Consider the following 18659-nt stretch of genomic DNA (forward strand, 5'->3'; position numbering starts at 1 on the left):
CGGAATGAGTTCCATGCTTTCCATGTTTTTTTGCCACCGCTTTTGTAAAGCTGGAACGGCGAAGTCCAGTCAAAGAGTTCAGTAAAAACTTTCATGCTCCGCCGCTAGAGGCGATCTCACTGTTGGGAGATCCGATTCATTTAGCGAGTCGGTTCATTGAACAGATCAAGGTTTTTTTTTCAATAACCAGATTCAGTTATTCATTCCCTCCATAAATAAACAGGTGATGTGTTTGATTATGTCACCTTAATAATGGTTTTCTCAAGATATACGATTACACATGGGTTTCTCTCAACCACGTTATAATTTAAGCCTAAAGTGCTCCTTACAAATGTGTATTTCACAACCAAAACAACCAAACGTTTTAGCAACGTGGCCATCTGTATTTACAATATCTCATTAATAGTTCATATTAATTTTTAAGATCAACCGATTTCAAGCAAAGTGCGATTCAGTTTCACAGATTCATTAAAAGGATCCGATTCCAAAGAACAATTCTTTTGCGAATCGAACATCCACTTCTTGAGAGTTATGAATAGAAAGTAGATGGCCCTAATGCTGTTTGTGGCAATAATAAAAAGTAGATTTAGTAGGATATTTCTGACATGTTAAAGTTAAAACATAAAAAAAATTAAAAATAATATTCCTCATTGGGGAACATGACATTAGTTGGCATATTCCATGATCCAACTGAATTCACTGTACTCGAATACAATTTTTTTTACTGGGCTACTGTATTTTACTATATTTTCTGACAGCACAACAGCTCAGTAATTTTATTTTATTTTATTGAAAGTATATTTAATAACATGTTGTAATGCTTGTTAATAACAATACACACAATTTACAATACAATACCTACATACATAGTATTAATACAATTTAAATAAACAAAGAAAACGAAATAAATACAACAAGTTATTTCCTTTTTTTTTTAAAGGGCTTTCGGGAAATGTGTTTAAAACCACCCCATTTTTGTTTTCCCTCATACTGGAAGTAACAATTAATGTTGTACAATCATGTTTTTAAAGGAATAGTTCACCCAAAAATGAAAATGTTGTCCAAAAGTCATTTTAATAGCTTCACTGCAGCTGCCGTTAACTCCGGTTCCCATAGAAACATGAGACTCGCGTTTAGTATTACACATGCGCATTGGCTGGTCTACGCTATTTGAGCATATGAAACAACCTCTTATATACTGTCTGCGGGGGGGAAAAAACGCTATGGGGCAGTTCATGTCAGATTTTTGTTTCTGATTTGAAGTATGTTATTTAATTGTGAGTTCAGCAGGCCGTTTTATAGATTTCAGGATTCCCCCGATTCAAATAGATTGGACTTGGTCTTGGATGCCCGAAATATCCATGGAAATATCTGCCCGGAGGCGTTGCAAAAATGGCCCGTCGAGTTTCCTTGTAGTTTTCATTTTCGGGTGACAATCCCTTATATACTGTCTATGGAACAATCCCTTTAACAATGAAATGAATCAAGACCAACAGCACAGTAGATGTCGTCATGTAGGCCTACATTTTGCGAACCGTCGTCAAATAGAAGAAGAAGAAGAGCTATGAATCATGGGAAATGTAGTTCAAGTCATGGCATGTCTCTGCGCATTCAGCAGAAGCTACACAGACCTCTCCTGTAATTTCCATCCCAGCATGCGCAACTGATGAACACATATGGCGGAGAGCTATGACTGAGGATTTTGATGAAGAAGTTGTGTTCGAGGTAAGTCTCTGATACAGACACACAACAGCTGCTCTAATATCTGTCATAGATGATGTGCAGTTAGCAGCCTGCACTTAGCACGCATACCACTCCTCCCCATGCACCTCTACAATGACTTGGAGATGCTTATTAAGCACTTTGGGTTTAATTAAGTGTAAACCGTGTTGCAAAGTGGGCCTGCCTTCTGTTTTCAGATAATACAACATGTTAGGAGACGTAAATCCTGTATGAACAGGGTCAGAGACTGTAAAACATAGTGAGCTGACTGACTACCGGTACTTGGATAGCATTTCTGGGCATCATAGGCGCGTCAAGCACTAGGTAGCAATGTTGTCTAGGTAGGCAGCCAGCAGCTCACTAGATTTTGATACTTTACGATGCCCAAAAATATTATCTAGATATTGGTGTCCACAAATGCTGTCTAAGAAGGCAGTCCACTATTTTGTTGTGACTAAAATTCCCTCAAAATGCTGTCTATGCTTGTAGCTCATTGGGTTTTTGTACTATGCTGTTTGAAAATGCTGTTTTGAGACACAGTTTAGGAAGGTACCTCACTAGGGTTTGAGACACAGCCACAGTGTAAATGTAACATTAGACCTTTTCTTTTTTCCCCTCTGTCTATGTGGTCTGTTTGGTTTTAGTCTCTTTAAATTGAATTAAGAGCATTGTGCATCAAAGCATGTGTGTCCCTGATCCGCCTTTAGGAGTCAAGATCCTCAAGATGGGGAATGTCAGATCAACATCACCAGGGAAACCATGCTGTCATATGCATTGATCTAGATTAGACCTCTTTTCATTTAATCTGTTTGTGGCAATGGTTAGAATACATTAGAGTTGTTGAGCAAACCATCATACGGAATAATTATGGAGTAAGACTGTAACTAGGCTATTTGTTTTTCCTGGATCAGCTACTTACAATTCTGTTTAAAAAAAAATAAAAAAAATAATACATGAAAGACTTCAATAAAGAGCACATTTTTAGATGACCAATATTGAAGAGCAGGGTAGCCAGCCCAATATAATGCAAATATGCATAATTGAAAATAAGATGTAGACAAAATTGCTGAAATAAAATAATCACCTGTTGTAGGCCTACTCTACATTTATACATTATCCATTGAAATTATATATATTTATTCATCATATATTCATAAAAATATGTGGTCTTGTTAAGAGATGATCAATGATATTCACTTCACCTGCTGTGACCAATGTTTTGGCTCACCTGCTTTACCGGTATATCTACTGGTATCTATCTATCTATCTATCTATCTATCTATCTATCTATCTATCTATCTATCTATCTATCTATCTATCTATCTATCTATCTATCTATCTATCTATCTATCTATCTATATATATATATATATATATATATAACACATACACACACACACACACACCAGTATATCACTACAAATATTAATATAATCTGGAAATTCCCATTGAGGAATGTATTGGAAACAAAATCTTATAGAGATTTGTAATAGTTTAATTGTCTTTATGCTGCTGAGCCTCATTTAATCATCAAGAAATTTCTACATAAAAACAAACAAACATGTGAATGACTAAAGGCTGTGGAAGTGAAGCGGTCTTCCTGTTATGTGTATTTTGGGCAGTTGTTGGCATATGTTGTGCTGGTCCGATTTGGGTCATGCTTTTAAAGCGTTGTATATCATCACGTACTATCCAGACTTCAAAACAAAAACAGTCTGATTCAGTTTGCTCTCATTTGGTGACCTAAAATCGTGTCTTTCGCCTCAGGCCAGTTTAGCTGCTCTCTCACATCAATAAACACCCGCCATCCGATTCCTCTCACTGCAAATTAGCTTTAGAGCAAAAAGATCCAAAGTTCATGACGGGTTGCAGGCTACCTCACTGTAGGATTTGACGGAAATAAGAATATGAGAATTTTAAACCTCTTTAGCAGCTCAAATCCAGTGGCAATGCTAAGCAGTGAAAATGAGCCAGTGATTCTGGATCTCTGGTTGGGAATTGGGACCTGCGAGAGTGTCGGATCTGCATCCTTCGTTGAGCGATGTTGCGTTTGAGAAGATCTAAGACTAGAGCGAGAGATGTGCGAGAGGTAAGCGAGGAAAAAGCGGCAGGAAAGCATGTTGTTTCTGGTGTTTCTCTTCTGGGAGAGCACAACCCTTAGCTTCCTGAGAGAGATATCGGAATCATGACTCTTTCTTTTTCTCTCCTCCCTTCCTCTCTGTATTGTTTTCACTTATGTGTTCATCAAATTGTGTTGCTGCTCAGGACAACATACGTTAACTGAATACCAATCCTGAATTGTATATATATATATATGTGTGTGTGTATGGAATGGAAGTTCTTCCCTATTGTGACGTATATCCGAGTTAAACTGCTTCTCAAACAAGAAAAAATGTTGGGCAGGATTTTGTTCATCGGTAGTTGATTGGATGGTTGTAGTTTGTTATTGCTGTGATGTCATGCGAGTGACAGGTTGCCCCGCCCTCACGCCAGTAAACATGTCATCAGAGAAGAGAAGAGAGCAAGAGGAAGTTATTTTGATTCAAAATTATGAGGGCACATGCAATTTTGATTTCATATTTGATCATATGTTTTGACAAAATGTCAGGCGGAAATTATTTCAAATAGTAATGGATTCAAATATTATCTCTTAAGTTTTGGGTTAAAATATAATTAATATTTGGAAACCTTTTGTCAAAATCAAAGTTTGTGTCTATGAAAATTAATTCCATGCAGGAAAGAATTTCGTATGTGGTGTATACTTGTGTAGAGATTGCACTGGTGAAAAAGTGCTGGAATTAAAATATTCTTTATTTAGATGTAATTTATTATGATTATTATTTCATAATAATACATAGAAAATGAACATGTTTAGACTATTTCAACTGTGTGTCTAGGTCATTCAATATATATTTTTAAAGTCATATTATTGTACATTTTAGGTTAGTTCAGGCAGTCAAACAGAATAACTTCAATAAAACGCCACATTCATGATTCAAAAACAGCCTTTCACCATTACATTTGTTTTAAAAATGTTTGAAAATACTTTAGGATGTGTACTATATTCACATGTTCAGGATGTATAGGCTATAAAATCTAATTTTGTACTTGATGGTTGCACCAATTGACATTTTTTTAAAACTTCCGTTGAAAAATGTGTAAATGTCCTTCAAAAACCCAAGTAAAGACGAGTCTTTCTTCTCATCATCTTGGACATCCTCAGTTGTCATTGACCCATGTTTATTTAGAGTTGCGTATTTCTCCCCCCTCCAGAACTCTCCGCTGTTCCAGTACTTGCAGGATCTAGGACACACAGATTTTGAGGCATGTTCTCCCGTTTCTCAGGAGGAGGAGTTCAGCGCTGGTGGAGAGGAGGCACCGTTTCCTCAGGATATCCTCCCGTCTCACAAAGTGAGTGTCAGCACTCAGCACTTACCTTTCCAATACGCAAACCGTACGGTAGCAAAACTACAATATATAAGGACCCTCGTCTGTGTAGTGTTAAATGAAATGGGAAAAAAAAATCTTCCTTTTTTTCAAAACTTGCTGTGTTGTTTGAACAAACAGAAGCGGATTAGAAGCTAATCTGAATGTTCTTTCGTAACCAACACAGCTTTTGAAACGCACAGTGAAATTGAAACAGACTGATCCAATACTGAATATTCTGTATCCAATAAGCAATAACAATTACGGTATGTCGTTATTTATACTCCATTCCAAACCTATGACCTTGTATTCCATGGAACACTAAAGAAGTTGATTAGTGGAATGTTCATCCTTCTCTTTTCCATCAAATGAAAGTAGATGGGGGGAAAAAGTGCAAACAATATAATTTAATAGCGATTTCATTTAGCTTCTTTCACAAAGTTAGTGTATAGCTTCTGAAGACTTGGAATACTTTTAAAACTACTTTTAGGTTCACATTCAGCTTAAACATTCTGTAAAACATTTGTTGTGTTTTAGAACTGAACCATACAGGTTTAAAATTTAGTAAATTGTGACAGAAGTTAAATTTTTAGGTAAACTTTGAATCGCCTTGAAATTTTACAACTATGCATAATATGTATTTATTAAAAAATGCAGGTACATATTATAAAAAGTATACTATTCTTTTTTATTTATTTTATTTATTTATAACCCAGACTACTACAAATGTAATTACCATCTTTTGGCATAAGAAACATTTATATGTATATGTAACGGATTTATAATGAGAAATTCTATTAAATTTAATAGAACAAGTTAGATTGTAGTTGCGCTTGAAAAATAAATAATCATTGCCTTAATACTTAAATTTTACTAATTAGTTTTCTCCTTTATATGTTACTAATTCTTTTAATTGTCTGGAATAATGTCATTTTTAAAACAAAAGTCTAAAGGCCCGTTAGACCAAAAACCAAAACCGATAACGATAAAGATAACTATATTAGCATCCACACTAGCAGATGATATCATTCTGTTTATTCTAAGCGTGTGCTCTGTCACTTTAAATACTCAAGCTTGTTACAGCGAAATGGATTTTGATTCTGTCAATTCACATTCTGTCAATGTTCTTATCGTTCCTTAGCTGGAAAAAATCGCTGTGAATGTGATTCCAACGATATCGTTTCTCTGTGCCGGTATCATTATAGTTGTAGTGAGGACTCTGCTATTCTTTTACATGTCAAATTTTTTAGGACTATATCTTTATCCTTATTGTCCATGTAAGTCTACTTTATAGTTCATTTATTTTTGCTAAAATTGTTTGAATTTTTTTATCTATATATCATTTATATTTTCACACATTTTAAAGATTCAAAATGTCAATTCTTTCATGCAATTGCACCTGCATCTTTCATGTTCACTTTTAACCAGAATCCTAGAGCTTTTTTTAATATTTTTATACTTACAAAGTGAAACACACACACTCCCTAGTCTCAGTCAGATAAAACATGTGCTGAATAAGTGTTTCACTCTAAATTATTTTTGATTTGGAAAAATAAAGTGTGTTTGGATCCCGTCACAACAGCCATCAGTGTGAAACGGTGAAGGCCGGTCTCATGGTCACCTCAGGAACTGGAAGTGATGAATGACTGAAGAATTGTCCAGTCTTGTTTGGGAATGTGATGAAATTCCACTCAGTGTGTGAATGGGGCTCATTCCTTTGGCAGAATAGAATTTTGTTTGTGTGCACGTACACACTTTATTTTTATAATTTGTTTGGAAAGTTTTCACAGAGAGCATCATTAGGGCCCAAGCCCTGAAAGGGCGCAGAGCCCTATTGTTCTTCTAAGGGTTTTTTGTTATTCTTCTTTATAATAATTTTTTTTTCAAGGTTTTTGCCACTTTTGGGGGCCTTAACGTGCTCAAAAACTCTTGAAACTTTGCACACTGGTCAGAACCCGCGGCCATTAGAGCCAGACTGAAGCTGGTACCCAGGCGTGGCAGGGGGGCTCGACAGCGCCCCCTGGAACGGGGTCCGAAAACTTGGTCCATAAATCAAACACGCTTGCATGAAATAATATGAAACTCGGTACACTTATAGATCTCATCGGTTCATATATCCTTCATGCTCTGACTTTTTACCCCAGCCCAACAGGAAGTCGGCTATTTGGCGTAGTTTAAAAAACACATGCAATGGAATTTAAAATACTCCTCCTAGACGATTCAAACAATCACCACGAAACTCGGTGTGCATGAAGTCAAGACATTGAGGATGAAAAGTTGCGAGGGGATTTTTGATATCTCGAACGGTTTGGCCGTGGTGAGGAAACTAATTTATGGCGAATATTGGAAACAGGAAGTGTGTTATAACATCCTCATACATTAACTGATCTTGATGAAACTTCAGCAGTGTGTTCGCTGTAAGAGGCCGATCACATGGATGTGACTATTGTGAGTCAACGTTATAGCGCCACCAACTGGCAGAAGGAAGTGTGTCACTTTCAAAATGCTTTGAAAACACCCTCTTATTTTTACCCGATTTGCTTCAAACTTCATCTGTATAATGTAAACACACGACAGATGTAGACCTGTGAAAGGATTATTGATATCTTTAATACTGTCGCCATGGCAACGCTTTAAACTTTTATATTCTTTTTGGATGCATTTGAGGCTCTTAACATGCTTCAAATTGCATGAAACTCAACATGCATTTGACATTTATTGTCTAATAGACATGTGCGAAGTTTCAGAAACGGGCGTGGTAAGGGGCTCAGTAGCGCCACCTTTAGTCAAAAATGGGGTATTAGTTTTACCTACAGTAACCAAACTCGGTACGTATATTCTTCTCTTCGATCCGGACAACTTTCTAATTTACAGTCATTAGCTCCGACCAACAGGAAGTCAGATATTTTGGTTTGAATGTGTACTGTTTGGAGCATTTTCCCTCTGCCCCTCTGCGTCTCTGTGTGTGTGTGTGTGTGAGAGAGGAGGGGGGCTAGTTTAGTTTAACCCTTTCTCTGCTGTGTACAAAATCTCTGGCACTTTTGAGGGCCTTAACATGCTCGAAAACTCTTGAAATTTTGCACACAGGTCAGAACCCATCAGGGCCAGGCTGAAGCTGGTACCCGGGCGTGGCAGGGGGGCTCGACAGCGCCCCCTGGAATGGGATTCGAACACTTGTCCGTATATCAAACACGCTTGCATGAATTAATATGAAACTCGGTACACATATAGATTTAATCGGGCCGAACAACTTTCCCTGGGTCAAGTTTTACGCCAGCCCAACAGGAAGTCGGCTATTACGGGTTGATTGGAGAACGCTTGCTCTCGCATTTGAAACACTTCTCCTAGAGATTTCATCCGATGACCACGAAACTCGGTCAGCATGAAGTCAAGACATGGAGGATGATAAATTGCCAGGGGATTTTTGATATCTCGAACGGTTTGGCCGTGGCGAGGAAACAAATTTATGATTAAAAAAGGATGCATAAAGTGTGTTATAACTTAGTTATAGTTTAACCTACAGTAACCAAACTCGGTACGTATATTCTTCTCTTCGATCCGGACAACTTTCTAATTTACAGTCATTAGCTCCGACCAACAGGAAGTCAGATATTGTGGTTTGAATGTGTATTTTCTCTCTCTCTGTCTCTCTGCCATTCTCTGTGTGTGTGTGTGTCTGTCTGTGTGGGGAGGGGAGGGGAGGTGAGGGGAGGGGAGGGGAGGGGGGATGTGTGTGTGTGTGTGTGATTTTGGTTGGGTGACAGTTGTAGGTTACAGTTTGACAAGAGTTTATAGTTTAACAAAAGCACAATGTTGTGTTCTGTATGAACAAAATGACGGAGTATGTTTTTATGTCTCCATTGTTCGATCGAGCCTCTCTCACACACACACACACACACACACAAACACAAACACAAACACAAACACACACACACACACACACACACACACACACACACACACACACAGCATTCCAGCATTGCAATCTTGACATCGCAGAATGTTCATTATAGCCTTAATAAAATATAATAATAAAATAGTCAACCTTACATATAAAAATTACACTGCTCTGTTTAAATAGTCATTTGTACAGTTTGTGCCGTTCATAGTAAGCACCGCTCCACTGTGATGTTTCCAAGCACATTTTTGCGCATTTGAAGAGGATAATTTTTCTATATTGGAACGTGAGTGTACAAAGTGTACAAAGTACAAAGCCTATAAAAAGAATAGTTTAGCATCCAAAAATGTTAATAATATATATTATTATTATTATATATAATAATATATATGTTAAAAATAGGGGGAAAAAAGAATTTACATCATATATATATATATATATATTTTTTTTTTTGTTGTTTTTTGTTTTTGTTTTATATATATATATATATATATATATATATATATATATATATATATATATATATATATATATATATATATATATATATATATATATATAATTAAAGCTGCAAGCAGCGATGGAGGGCCCAAGCCGGTGGCACCGCCACCCGGTGCCTTTAGTGGAACTAAAGGCACCAGGGTGGCGGTGCCACCGGCTTGGGCCCGCAATCGCTGCTTGCAGCTTTAATATTGTCTTAAGTTTACACGGTTCAGGCTGTCCCTGTTAGTGTTCCCAGTGTGCGACGTCACACACACACACACACACACTCGTTCTATTCTTCAGTTGTGTGACACACAGTCAAAGCATCTAGAATGTGAGTCCTACAGCAGTGGAATACTAAAGACACGAAGAAAGAAAAGAAGACAAAACAGTGAAAACCTCTCAGTGTGAGCGTGAATGACCAATATACTTTCCCAAAACGACACGCTCGTTCTGAGGTTTGAAGATATCAAGTCTGTCTTTGTTTCAAATATACGACGGGATGTTTAGTATGTAGGCTAAAATAATAAAAAACCCAGACGTGTGGTTTGTGTGATTATGATTCATGACCCAGACAGGAATCAATAGTGTTACTCAAGCGGACATGATAAACACTCCAGCATCTGACTTTAATAAAGTTAAATATGAGTCTCCTATGCTCACTAAAGCTGCATGTATTTGATTAAAAATACAGTATAACAGGGATGGTGAAATAATATTACTATTTAAAGTAGCTGTTTTAAATTCGGTTTATATTTTAAAATGTAATTTATTCCTGTGATGCAAAGCTGAATTTTCAGCATCATTACTGGTACTCTAGTCTTCAGTGTCACATGATCATGAATCATTCTAATGCTAATTTGCTGCTCAATAAACATTTCTTATTATTATCAATGTTGAAAACAGTTGTGATGCTTAATGTTTTAGTGAAAACTTAGATTTTTTTTTCAGGATTTGTTGATGAATAGTAAAAAAAATTCAAAAGAACAGCATTTATTTGAAATAAAGATGTTTTGTAACATTATTAATGTATGTACTGTCACTTTTGATCAGTGTAATGCATTCTTGCTGAAGAAAAGTGAACATATTTTAAATAACACAACAGTGCGTGTGTGTGTGTGTCAATATGGACTTGCATATTGTGCACACACAAGCTTTCTCCGATCCATCCAAAGAATTTACAAATGGTCACTTCTATGACACAACCTCATATTACCGCCCGTATTTACATATCAACACTTATTCAGCATTTAGCAACTTGACCTGCTTTGAATGACAGTATGACCTACGCTGGTTTTCTTCTTAAATCTAGTGTGCTGTATGCATTTATCCGTGTGTGTTTTGCAGAAGGGTGGTGTTTGGAGGCTGGTTGATGCTCTGCGCGGTCTGAGTCCTCTGCACCGAGACAGCGCCACCTGTTGGCAGGAGCAGCAGCTGGTGAGAATGAAGCTCCTCGTCTTTCTGCTCGTCTTTCCTTCAGTATTGTCGCAGAGTAACTGGACTTAGCCAGTATCTCATGCCTTTTACAGCGTTTCGACAGTGTGCAACTTTACCAACTTAACCTGGATTTCAATCATGTGTAAAATATGCATAATCACATTCATATTTGTGGGAGAATAGTTGTTTATGCAGGAAGATATAAAGGTACTTTATTAGATCACTAGATCTCAGTTAGATTCAATCAAAACTCAGGTTATTGACCAATAAACAATCCCATGAGATATGCCACTCCCAAAATACATATTGTACAGTCACTGTTATCTTAAATAACATAAATAAAATCATCTTACCTTAAGACTGACAGCTGGTGATCAAAATCTTTTGGTGGTGGCTGGTAAAAATCCTTTATTTTTGCTAAGTACCGGTAAATAATAATTAATTTTTCCTTGATAAATTGCATTCATGTTTGGTTGTGATGCTGTCTTTGTATTGACATTGATGTTTTTGTTTTATTTAAAAAAACAGAAAATCATGTCTGCCTTGATCAAATTCACTATATGTGTTTTACATCTGAAATTAAAAAAAAAATATTAAAATTAATGATTTAAAAGGAATGGTTTAAATAAAAAAAATTAAAATTATTGATGAAAAATTACAATTATAAAATAAAAGCAATTGTCAGATATTTATGATTACATTTAAAAGTAATATTTAGTAATCTATTTGTAAAAAAAAAAATTAACTACATTTTTAAAACAAATAATTTTAAATGTATTGGCAAATAATTAAAGCAGTTTGCAAAGGCTTTTTAATTTTTGTTTTAATATTTAAAATGCATATCTTAATAAAACAATTATAATTAAAACCATTTTTTGTTGTTTATAAAATACAAATAAAGATGCATGTAAAATACATTTCTGAATAAAGCTGATTTCTGTATAACTATAAAGTGTATTTAATATATATATATATATTATATAGAATTTTGAAATGATTCCAACTCTATAGGATCTAACTGACATTAATCACATTATTTTAAAGTTCAGAGACTCAGAGACCAATATCTTGTCCTGTCGTGCGTACAGTGCAGAATCCCAGTATTGCTAGGCAGTGGTGCTGTGATGATCCGATAATAAGATTGATTTTTAGCCGCAGAGTGATTGTGTTCATCTGTGTTTGTTTTCCCGCAGGACGCTGCCTTCCGCCAGTATTCTCTGCGCTGTCTGTTGTCTCAGGATGTGCTGTTGCAGGAGGACGTCGAGCTGATCGAGCTTCTGGACCCGAGTGTGCTCTCTCTGGGCTCCACTGATACTGTCTGCCCCAGTGCCAGCACTGCTGTCCCAGCGCCATGCTACCTCTCGCCTCCCTCTCTATGGTACACAGCCACATCAATACCAACAAAAACCTCGTACCGTCATCAAGCTGATATGTCACTGGTGTGATTCTTCATTACAGGGATGTGTCCGTTTTGATCGGGCTGCTAGCCGTCCTGCTGGGCCTACGCTTTTCGTACCCTGACCACGAGCTGGCTCTGTGGTTGTGTGCCGTCCTGGTGTGTGTTATGTGTGCCTGTCGCGGTCTGTCTCTATGGCACAAGGCGGTTCTTCAGCGCCGCGTCCAGTCTCTGGCCGTCCAGCTGGAGGGTTTGGTGAACAACAGCCGAGCGCTGACCAGTCTCTCTCGCAAATCTCTGCGTCTCATGCAGGAGACAGAGGTCATCTCACGAGGATTCACACTGTAAGTTTCACAACACACACACAGACCCTTCCACTTTATGTTTGTTCATGTCCGCAGTGTCTTTAGATTTTGTTTTGTGCAAGTAGTTTTGTTTTCGTGCAGTAGTTTTGCATGTAATGTTGTTTAAAGCTGAAGTGTGCAATTTCTGTAAATCTTTTTCCTGAAATAGCTTTTCCCCAAACACTCCCGTCTATGATCGGTCAAACAAACAGAGCTAAACACGTATTTAAGAATGGTATATTTATAGTGGAGTCTACATTAACCTGAGAAAGGAAAAAGTATTTTAGAATCCAGAATATTACACACTTCATTTTTGCATTTTACATGCTTTATTTTATTTCATTTTTATTTTTTGATGGCTTAGTTTCTGCATAAAAAAAAAAAAGTGCTATTACTTGCTTGGGAGGAGCAGTTCCATTTAGCAGGACTCATTATCTATATAGTTTTGAATGTTCGTCTTTTTTTTTTTTTGCAAACATATTTTTATTGAATTTTACAACATATTTAACAAAAGAACATAACTTAAATACAAACATAACTTACTCAAATCCCCCCCCTCCACAATAACCCTGGCATGTTCATAGTTTTTAGTTAAAAAATGAGCTTAAGTCTCATCTAATTTTATATCTGACAAAATTAGACATTTTAAACAGTCTTTCAAAAAAACTGATAATATTAAAAAGGCAGTATAGCCTAAATTTAAATAAGTAAAACCAGGGCCTAAAACTAACTTTTTGCTTATCCTGCCAATGGCCGGTGACTTAAAGGAGAACTCCGGTCAATTTTAACATTAAGCTCAATTTTTAGTAAATTTGGAGTGCTGTCAATACAGAGAACAACGACAAAAATCGGTGTTGCCTACACTGTATTATCGTAATTCTTGAAAAAGCAGTGGCAGCACAGGTCCATGCACACCTTAGTCACAATAACTTGTATGAGTGTTTTCAGTCAGGATTTCGTTCTCACCATAGCACTGAAACAGCACTGGTGAGAGTAACAAATGATCTGTTAATGGCTGCTGATGGTGGATTATTATCTATTCTTGTTTTACTCGACCTGAGTGCAGCTTTTGACACAATTTCACACAGTATTCTTTTAAACCGCTTATCTGACATTGGTATCACTGGTATTCCTCATGCATGGTTCTCTTCATATCTCTCTAACCGTACACACTTCATACAATTGAAAACGTTTCATTCCCAAATTTTTCCGGTTATATGTGGTGTCCCCCAAGGTTCTGTCCTAGGACCCCTATTGTTTCTAATTTACATCCTCCCACTTGGCAATATTTTTTCAAATTTTGGTATTAAATTCCACTGTTACGCCGATGATACACAGCTTTACATATCTACCAACCCTGACTCCTTCCTTCCCCCTGCCTGTCTTACCAACTGCTTGCATGAACTAAATACCTGGTTTTCTGCAAATTTCCTCAAACTAAATAGCAATAAGACTGAAATCCTCCTCATTGGAACTAATTCTACTCTCTCTAAGTCCAGCAGTTTCTCTCTATCCATCGACGGTTCATCCATTTCTCCTTCCCATCAGGTTAGGAACTTGGGGGTCATCTTCGACAGCACCCTTTCATTTCAGGCTCACATTAATAACATTTCCAGGTCTTGTTATTTTCACCTCCGTAATATTGCTCGCCTCCGTCCATTTCTCACTCCGCACAGCTCTGCTATTCTTGTTCATTCGCTTGTCACCTCCCGCTTTGATTATTGTAATTCCCTGTTATCTGGTTTACCACATAAATCTCTTCATAAACTTCAGTTGATTCAAAATTCCGCAGCCCGTATCATAACCCGGACTTCATCTATGCAACATATCACCCCATTACTACACCAGCTACATTGGCTTCCTATCAAATTCCGAATTGATTTTAAAATTCTCCTCCTTACATACAAATGTCTTCATAACCTTGCTCCACCCTATCTTTCTGACCTATTACAGCTTTACACCCCTTCTAGAACTCTCCGTTCTTCTTCACTAGGTCTCCTTCATGCACCTTCTGCTCGCCTAATTACCATGGGTCACAGGGCTTTTAGCCGTGTTTCTCCACATCTTTGGAATTCTCTCCCAGCCAACATCCGTAATTCAGATTCCATAGCCCAATTTAAAATCAAACTTAAAACCCACTTATTCAGAACTGCTTATCTTCCTTGATTAATTTTGTGCACTCAAGTCTAGCACTTTTATTGCTGTTTTTATTGACATTGTGTTTATTGATATATTGTGATTGCTACTTGTTGTAAGGTGACCTTGAGTGTTTTGAAAGGCGCCTCAAATAAAATGCATTATTATTATTATTATTATTAAAATTTGCACCCTATTGACTTGAATGGGGCAAGTTTTAAACCTGCTTTTATCCTCTTAACATATTTGATGTGTCATTACAAGTGCCCAGCCATGTTGAGTGATTCCTTAAGAGTGAACACGAGTGAATCTGACTGCAGTAGATGTGAAAGATATGAATAAAAATGATGTTATATCAGCCAGCGCAAATAACTGTATTTAGTTCCTGTTTTCGGTGGAAGTCCAAAGTAGTCGATTGTCGAGTTCACGCGCGTGATCATAGTAACTAAACCTATGCGCGTGAACTCGACAATCGACTACTTTGGACTTCCACCGAAAACAGGAACTAAATACAGGTATGTGCGCTGGCTGATATAACATCATTTTTATTCATATCTTTCACATCTACTGCAGTCAGATTCACTCGTGTTCACTCTTAAGGAATCACTCAACATGGCTGGGCACTTGTAATGACAGATCAAATATGTTAAGAGGATAAAAGCAGGTTTAAAACTTGCCCCATTCAAGTCAATAGGGTGTAAATTTTAAAAAGAGGATAACACAGTGTAGGCAACACCGATTTTTGTCGTTGTTCTCTGTATTGACAGCACTCCAAATTTACTAAAAATTGAGCTCAATATTAAAATTGACCGGAGTTCTCCTTTAAGAAAATGTACCTGACATTAAACGGTTAGAAAAAACAGGCAGTTATGACACCACATTTTTAGATACCAGTGAAAATTCACAATTCTCTATTACAATTTCGATACCACAGCTAAAAAGTGCTTGTCTTACTAATATAAATTGAATCAATTTTTAAAGACAAGTAAAATAAATAGCGCTTTTCATGTAGGTTTTCAGGTACAGAAATGCAATGCATAAATTAAACTTGGATTAATCCTTATTAAAGGTACAAAAGTTATTCAGTCAATAGCAGAGGGTAATTTTTCTTTTTGTTGTCCTTTGTTGATTAATTAACATTAAAAATGCTGACAGCAGCAGGATTATTAGGATGCTGTCACTTTAAGACCTAATGCACGCCCGGATCCTATATAATGATATATATATATATATATATATATATACATACTGTACACATACCGTACTTAAGTCGCCAACGGTGATTTTTACTCGCATTAGGCGCTTGGCAAGTGTTAATTTTAGGCCCTGAGTAAAAACTGGTTTGATTCATGGTTTTTGCCTTCATAATTCATATTTTCTACATACTAGGATATCCTGCATGTGAGTTACTGGCGGCATGTGCTCATTTCCTCTATATAAATGAACATCTTTTATGTGTGTTTAAATATAGATTTAATAATGTATGCATGTATTTAGTTTGCTATGCATGTTGAATGTAATTTGTCTTTCACTAGATACTGTCTGTGTTATGCGTGTAATAATTGTTAGCAATATACACTACTGTTCAAAAGTTTGGGGTCAGTAAGATAAACAAAAATGAACATTTGTACTCATTAAATGAGGGGTTCTCAACGATGGCCCTCGAGATCCACTTTCATGCAGAGTTGATGAAAACACACCTGAACAAGATAACTAGAAACAAACCCACTTGAAAAAAGCACAACGTCTGCTAACGCTGCGGTTCGCAGGGGAAGAAACAAGAGGCCGTTTTTTTTAATGGATGTCAATGGAGGAAAGGCTTCACTACGCTGAATAAAACGCTTTTGTGAGGAAATGGCTGATCATTTAATGAATCGACAGCCCAAAGCAGTAATTTGATTGGTTGTCAAAACACATGTGGTCCAAGTTAGCCATAACGCTTTGTCCAATGGTAGAGCCACGAACTATCATATCTCACAATAATATGATCATCTCTGCTTGAAAGCTACAGGGAGGGGAGTCTGATAAGGGTTTGAAACTTTGCCATCCATTTAAAATATTAAAATAGAACACTTTTTTTTTTTTGATTAATATGTAATAATGTAATATTTCACAATTTAATATTTACTAATTGCTATATTAATTAGTCTCTTACCATATTTCTGATTAAATAGACATAAATGCTTGGTGATCAAACTTTTTTTTTTAAATCGTACCGACCTGAAACTTTTGAATGGTGGTGTAGATGTATTAGTTTGTCGATATTTGTGTCATTTTGTTACATAGTGTCAGTCTCGTAGTATTATATGTGTTGTTGTATGTGATGTGTGTCTGCCCTGATGGTTATCGGACGTCTGCACAGTTGGATCACATTTCACTTGTCAAGTTTACTCGACAGGGTGAGTGGCGCCTGTCCCTTTAACAGGGCGGGGCAACTTCGGAGTCAGCAGCTGATTGGTCTACGGAAAGCAGCCTATCAGAGTCTTCGCTGCGCGTTCCGAGCCTCCCGCCTCGCCACATGCATCATGCTCAAATCATATCCAACAGCATCGCAGCGACCCATTGCTTTTATATTACGGTTTCTTAATATTTAATTCACTTGGATTCTTAGTGGTTAAGTCCTTGACTGTGTTTTACATTTCCACTGAACTCAGAGATTGACAATGTCACCAACTACGTGTCCACCGTGCCGATCAGAGAGCTTGGTCTCGGCCTGGGGGTGGAGCATCTTTCTGATGAGCAAGCGCAAGAGCTGACCAATGATTATAGCCTGCCAGCACTCAAGGTATAGAAACTTGTGCACTAATACGTAGGTCAGGGCAATTTGTTTTGACCATATTTATCTTGTAAAGATGGTGATCTTGATTTTTATCTGTAAATACGTCTTTATATTTATGTATTTTCTGTGAAGTTGGTCAAAAGTTTTTTCTCTCTAGGAGAGACAAAATGTTGAGCTTTTTTAAATGTATTTTCTTATAAGCATTTTCTTATAACAATACAAAACAACAATATTTAATTGCATATATATTTTAATTAAAGATTTAAAAGCACAGTGATGATTCAAATTCAAATATTTTTCCTGTGTTCTTTTCTACATATTTGGAGAAAACAGCAGTTGTTTCCAAGTATATAGTAATTACATTACAGTAAACATGCATTTAAAATAATAGAGGCAGGGTTTTCAGTCAATAAAGACACACACACACACACACACACATATTAATTTAAATAAAGAAATCTAAAAATAAAAACAAAAATATTGCTATTTATTAATGCCTAAAATAATAGTGTATATATATGTGTCTTTTTTTATGTATTATAATTACTGATATTTTTTATTTAAATGAATAAATTCCAGTATTTACCTACCGGTACATATATTTTTCATGAAACATTTGAAATGTTAAAACATTAAATGGTGTGCTGGGACTTTCATGGATATTTTTGATTCATGACGTTGTTGAATTATTAGATTAAATTATTGAAATGGACGGTTTAAAAGAACTGACTCAAAAAAAAGAAAAAGAAAAAAAAAGTGAGACGGGACACAAAGAAGATGGAAAAATCTGTCCCACGACATGTTTAGGAAACCTAACGGTCAAATAAAAGGCCCATTAGAAACGTTCCAATATTCGTAATGCTTCTTTTCATAGCGACCTATATTTCAATATATTGCCCAGCCCTATTGTTGTTCTAAATAACACATCACATGATTCTCCTCAGTAAACATTGATTGGCTTGCAGACGTTGTTCCAGCTGTGGGTCGGGCAGAGCTCCGAGTTTTTCCGGCGATTGGCTCTGCTGCTGTCTCCGGGGA

The 18659-nt window shown here is 36.6% G+C and overlaps 1 protein-coding gene across 3 annotated transcripts in view; it reads left to right on the forward strand.

Moving 5' to 3' along the window:
* Nucleotides 1-1469: 1469 nt before the first annotated feature.
* The window catches only part of vezt (vezatin, adherens junctions transmembrane protein), a 24839-nt gene continuing 7649 nt past the window's right edge, over nt 1470-18659 (forward strand). The window contains exons 1-8 of one of the 3 annotated variants that reach the window (XM_079624018.1): nt 1470-1725; nt 4996-5133; nt 10877-10966; nt 12160-12344; nt 12425-12706; nt 17241-17378; nt 17480-17627; nt 18587-18659. The exon at nt 18587-18659 is cut by the window's right edge and continues 256 nt beyond it. In XM_079624018.1, the coding sequence (XP_079480144.1) occupies nt 1690-1725; nt 4996-5133; nt 10877-10966; nt 12160-12344; nt 12425-12706; nt 17241-17378; nt 17480-17627; nt 18587-18659 (1090 nt within the window). In that variant the 5' untranslated portion in view covers nt 1470-1689. Of the gene's footprint in view, nt 1726-3545; nt 3812-4995; nt 5134-10876; nt 10967-12159; nt 12345-12424; nt 12707-17228; nt 17379-17479; nt 17628-18586 lie in introns of those variants that run through there. The other 2 variants (XM_079624016.1, XM_079624017.1) reach the window with 2 other exon arrangements.

The sequence above is a fragment of the Phoxinus phoxinus genome, assembly GCF_949152265.1.
Source record: "Phoxinus phoxinus genome assembly, chromosome: 9".
Lineage (NCBI taxonomy): Eukaryota > Metazoa > Chordata > Actinopteri > Cypriniformes > Leuciscidae > Phoxinus > Phoxinus phoxinus.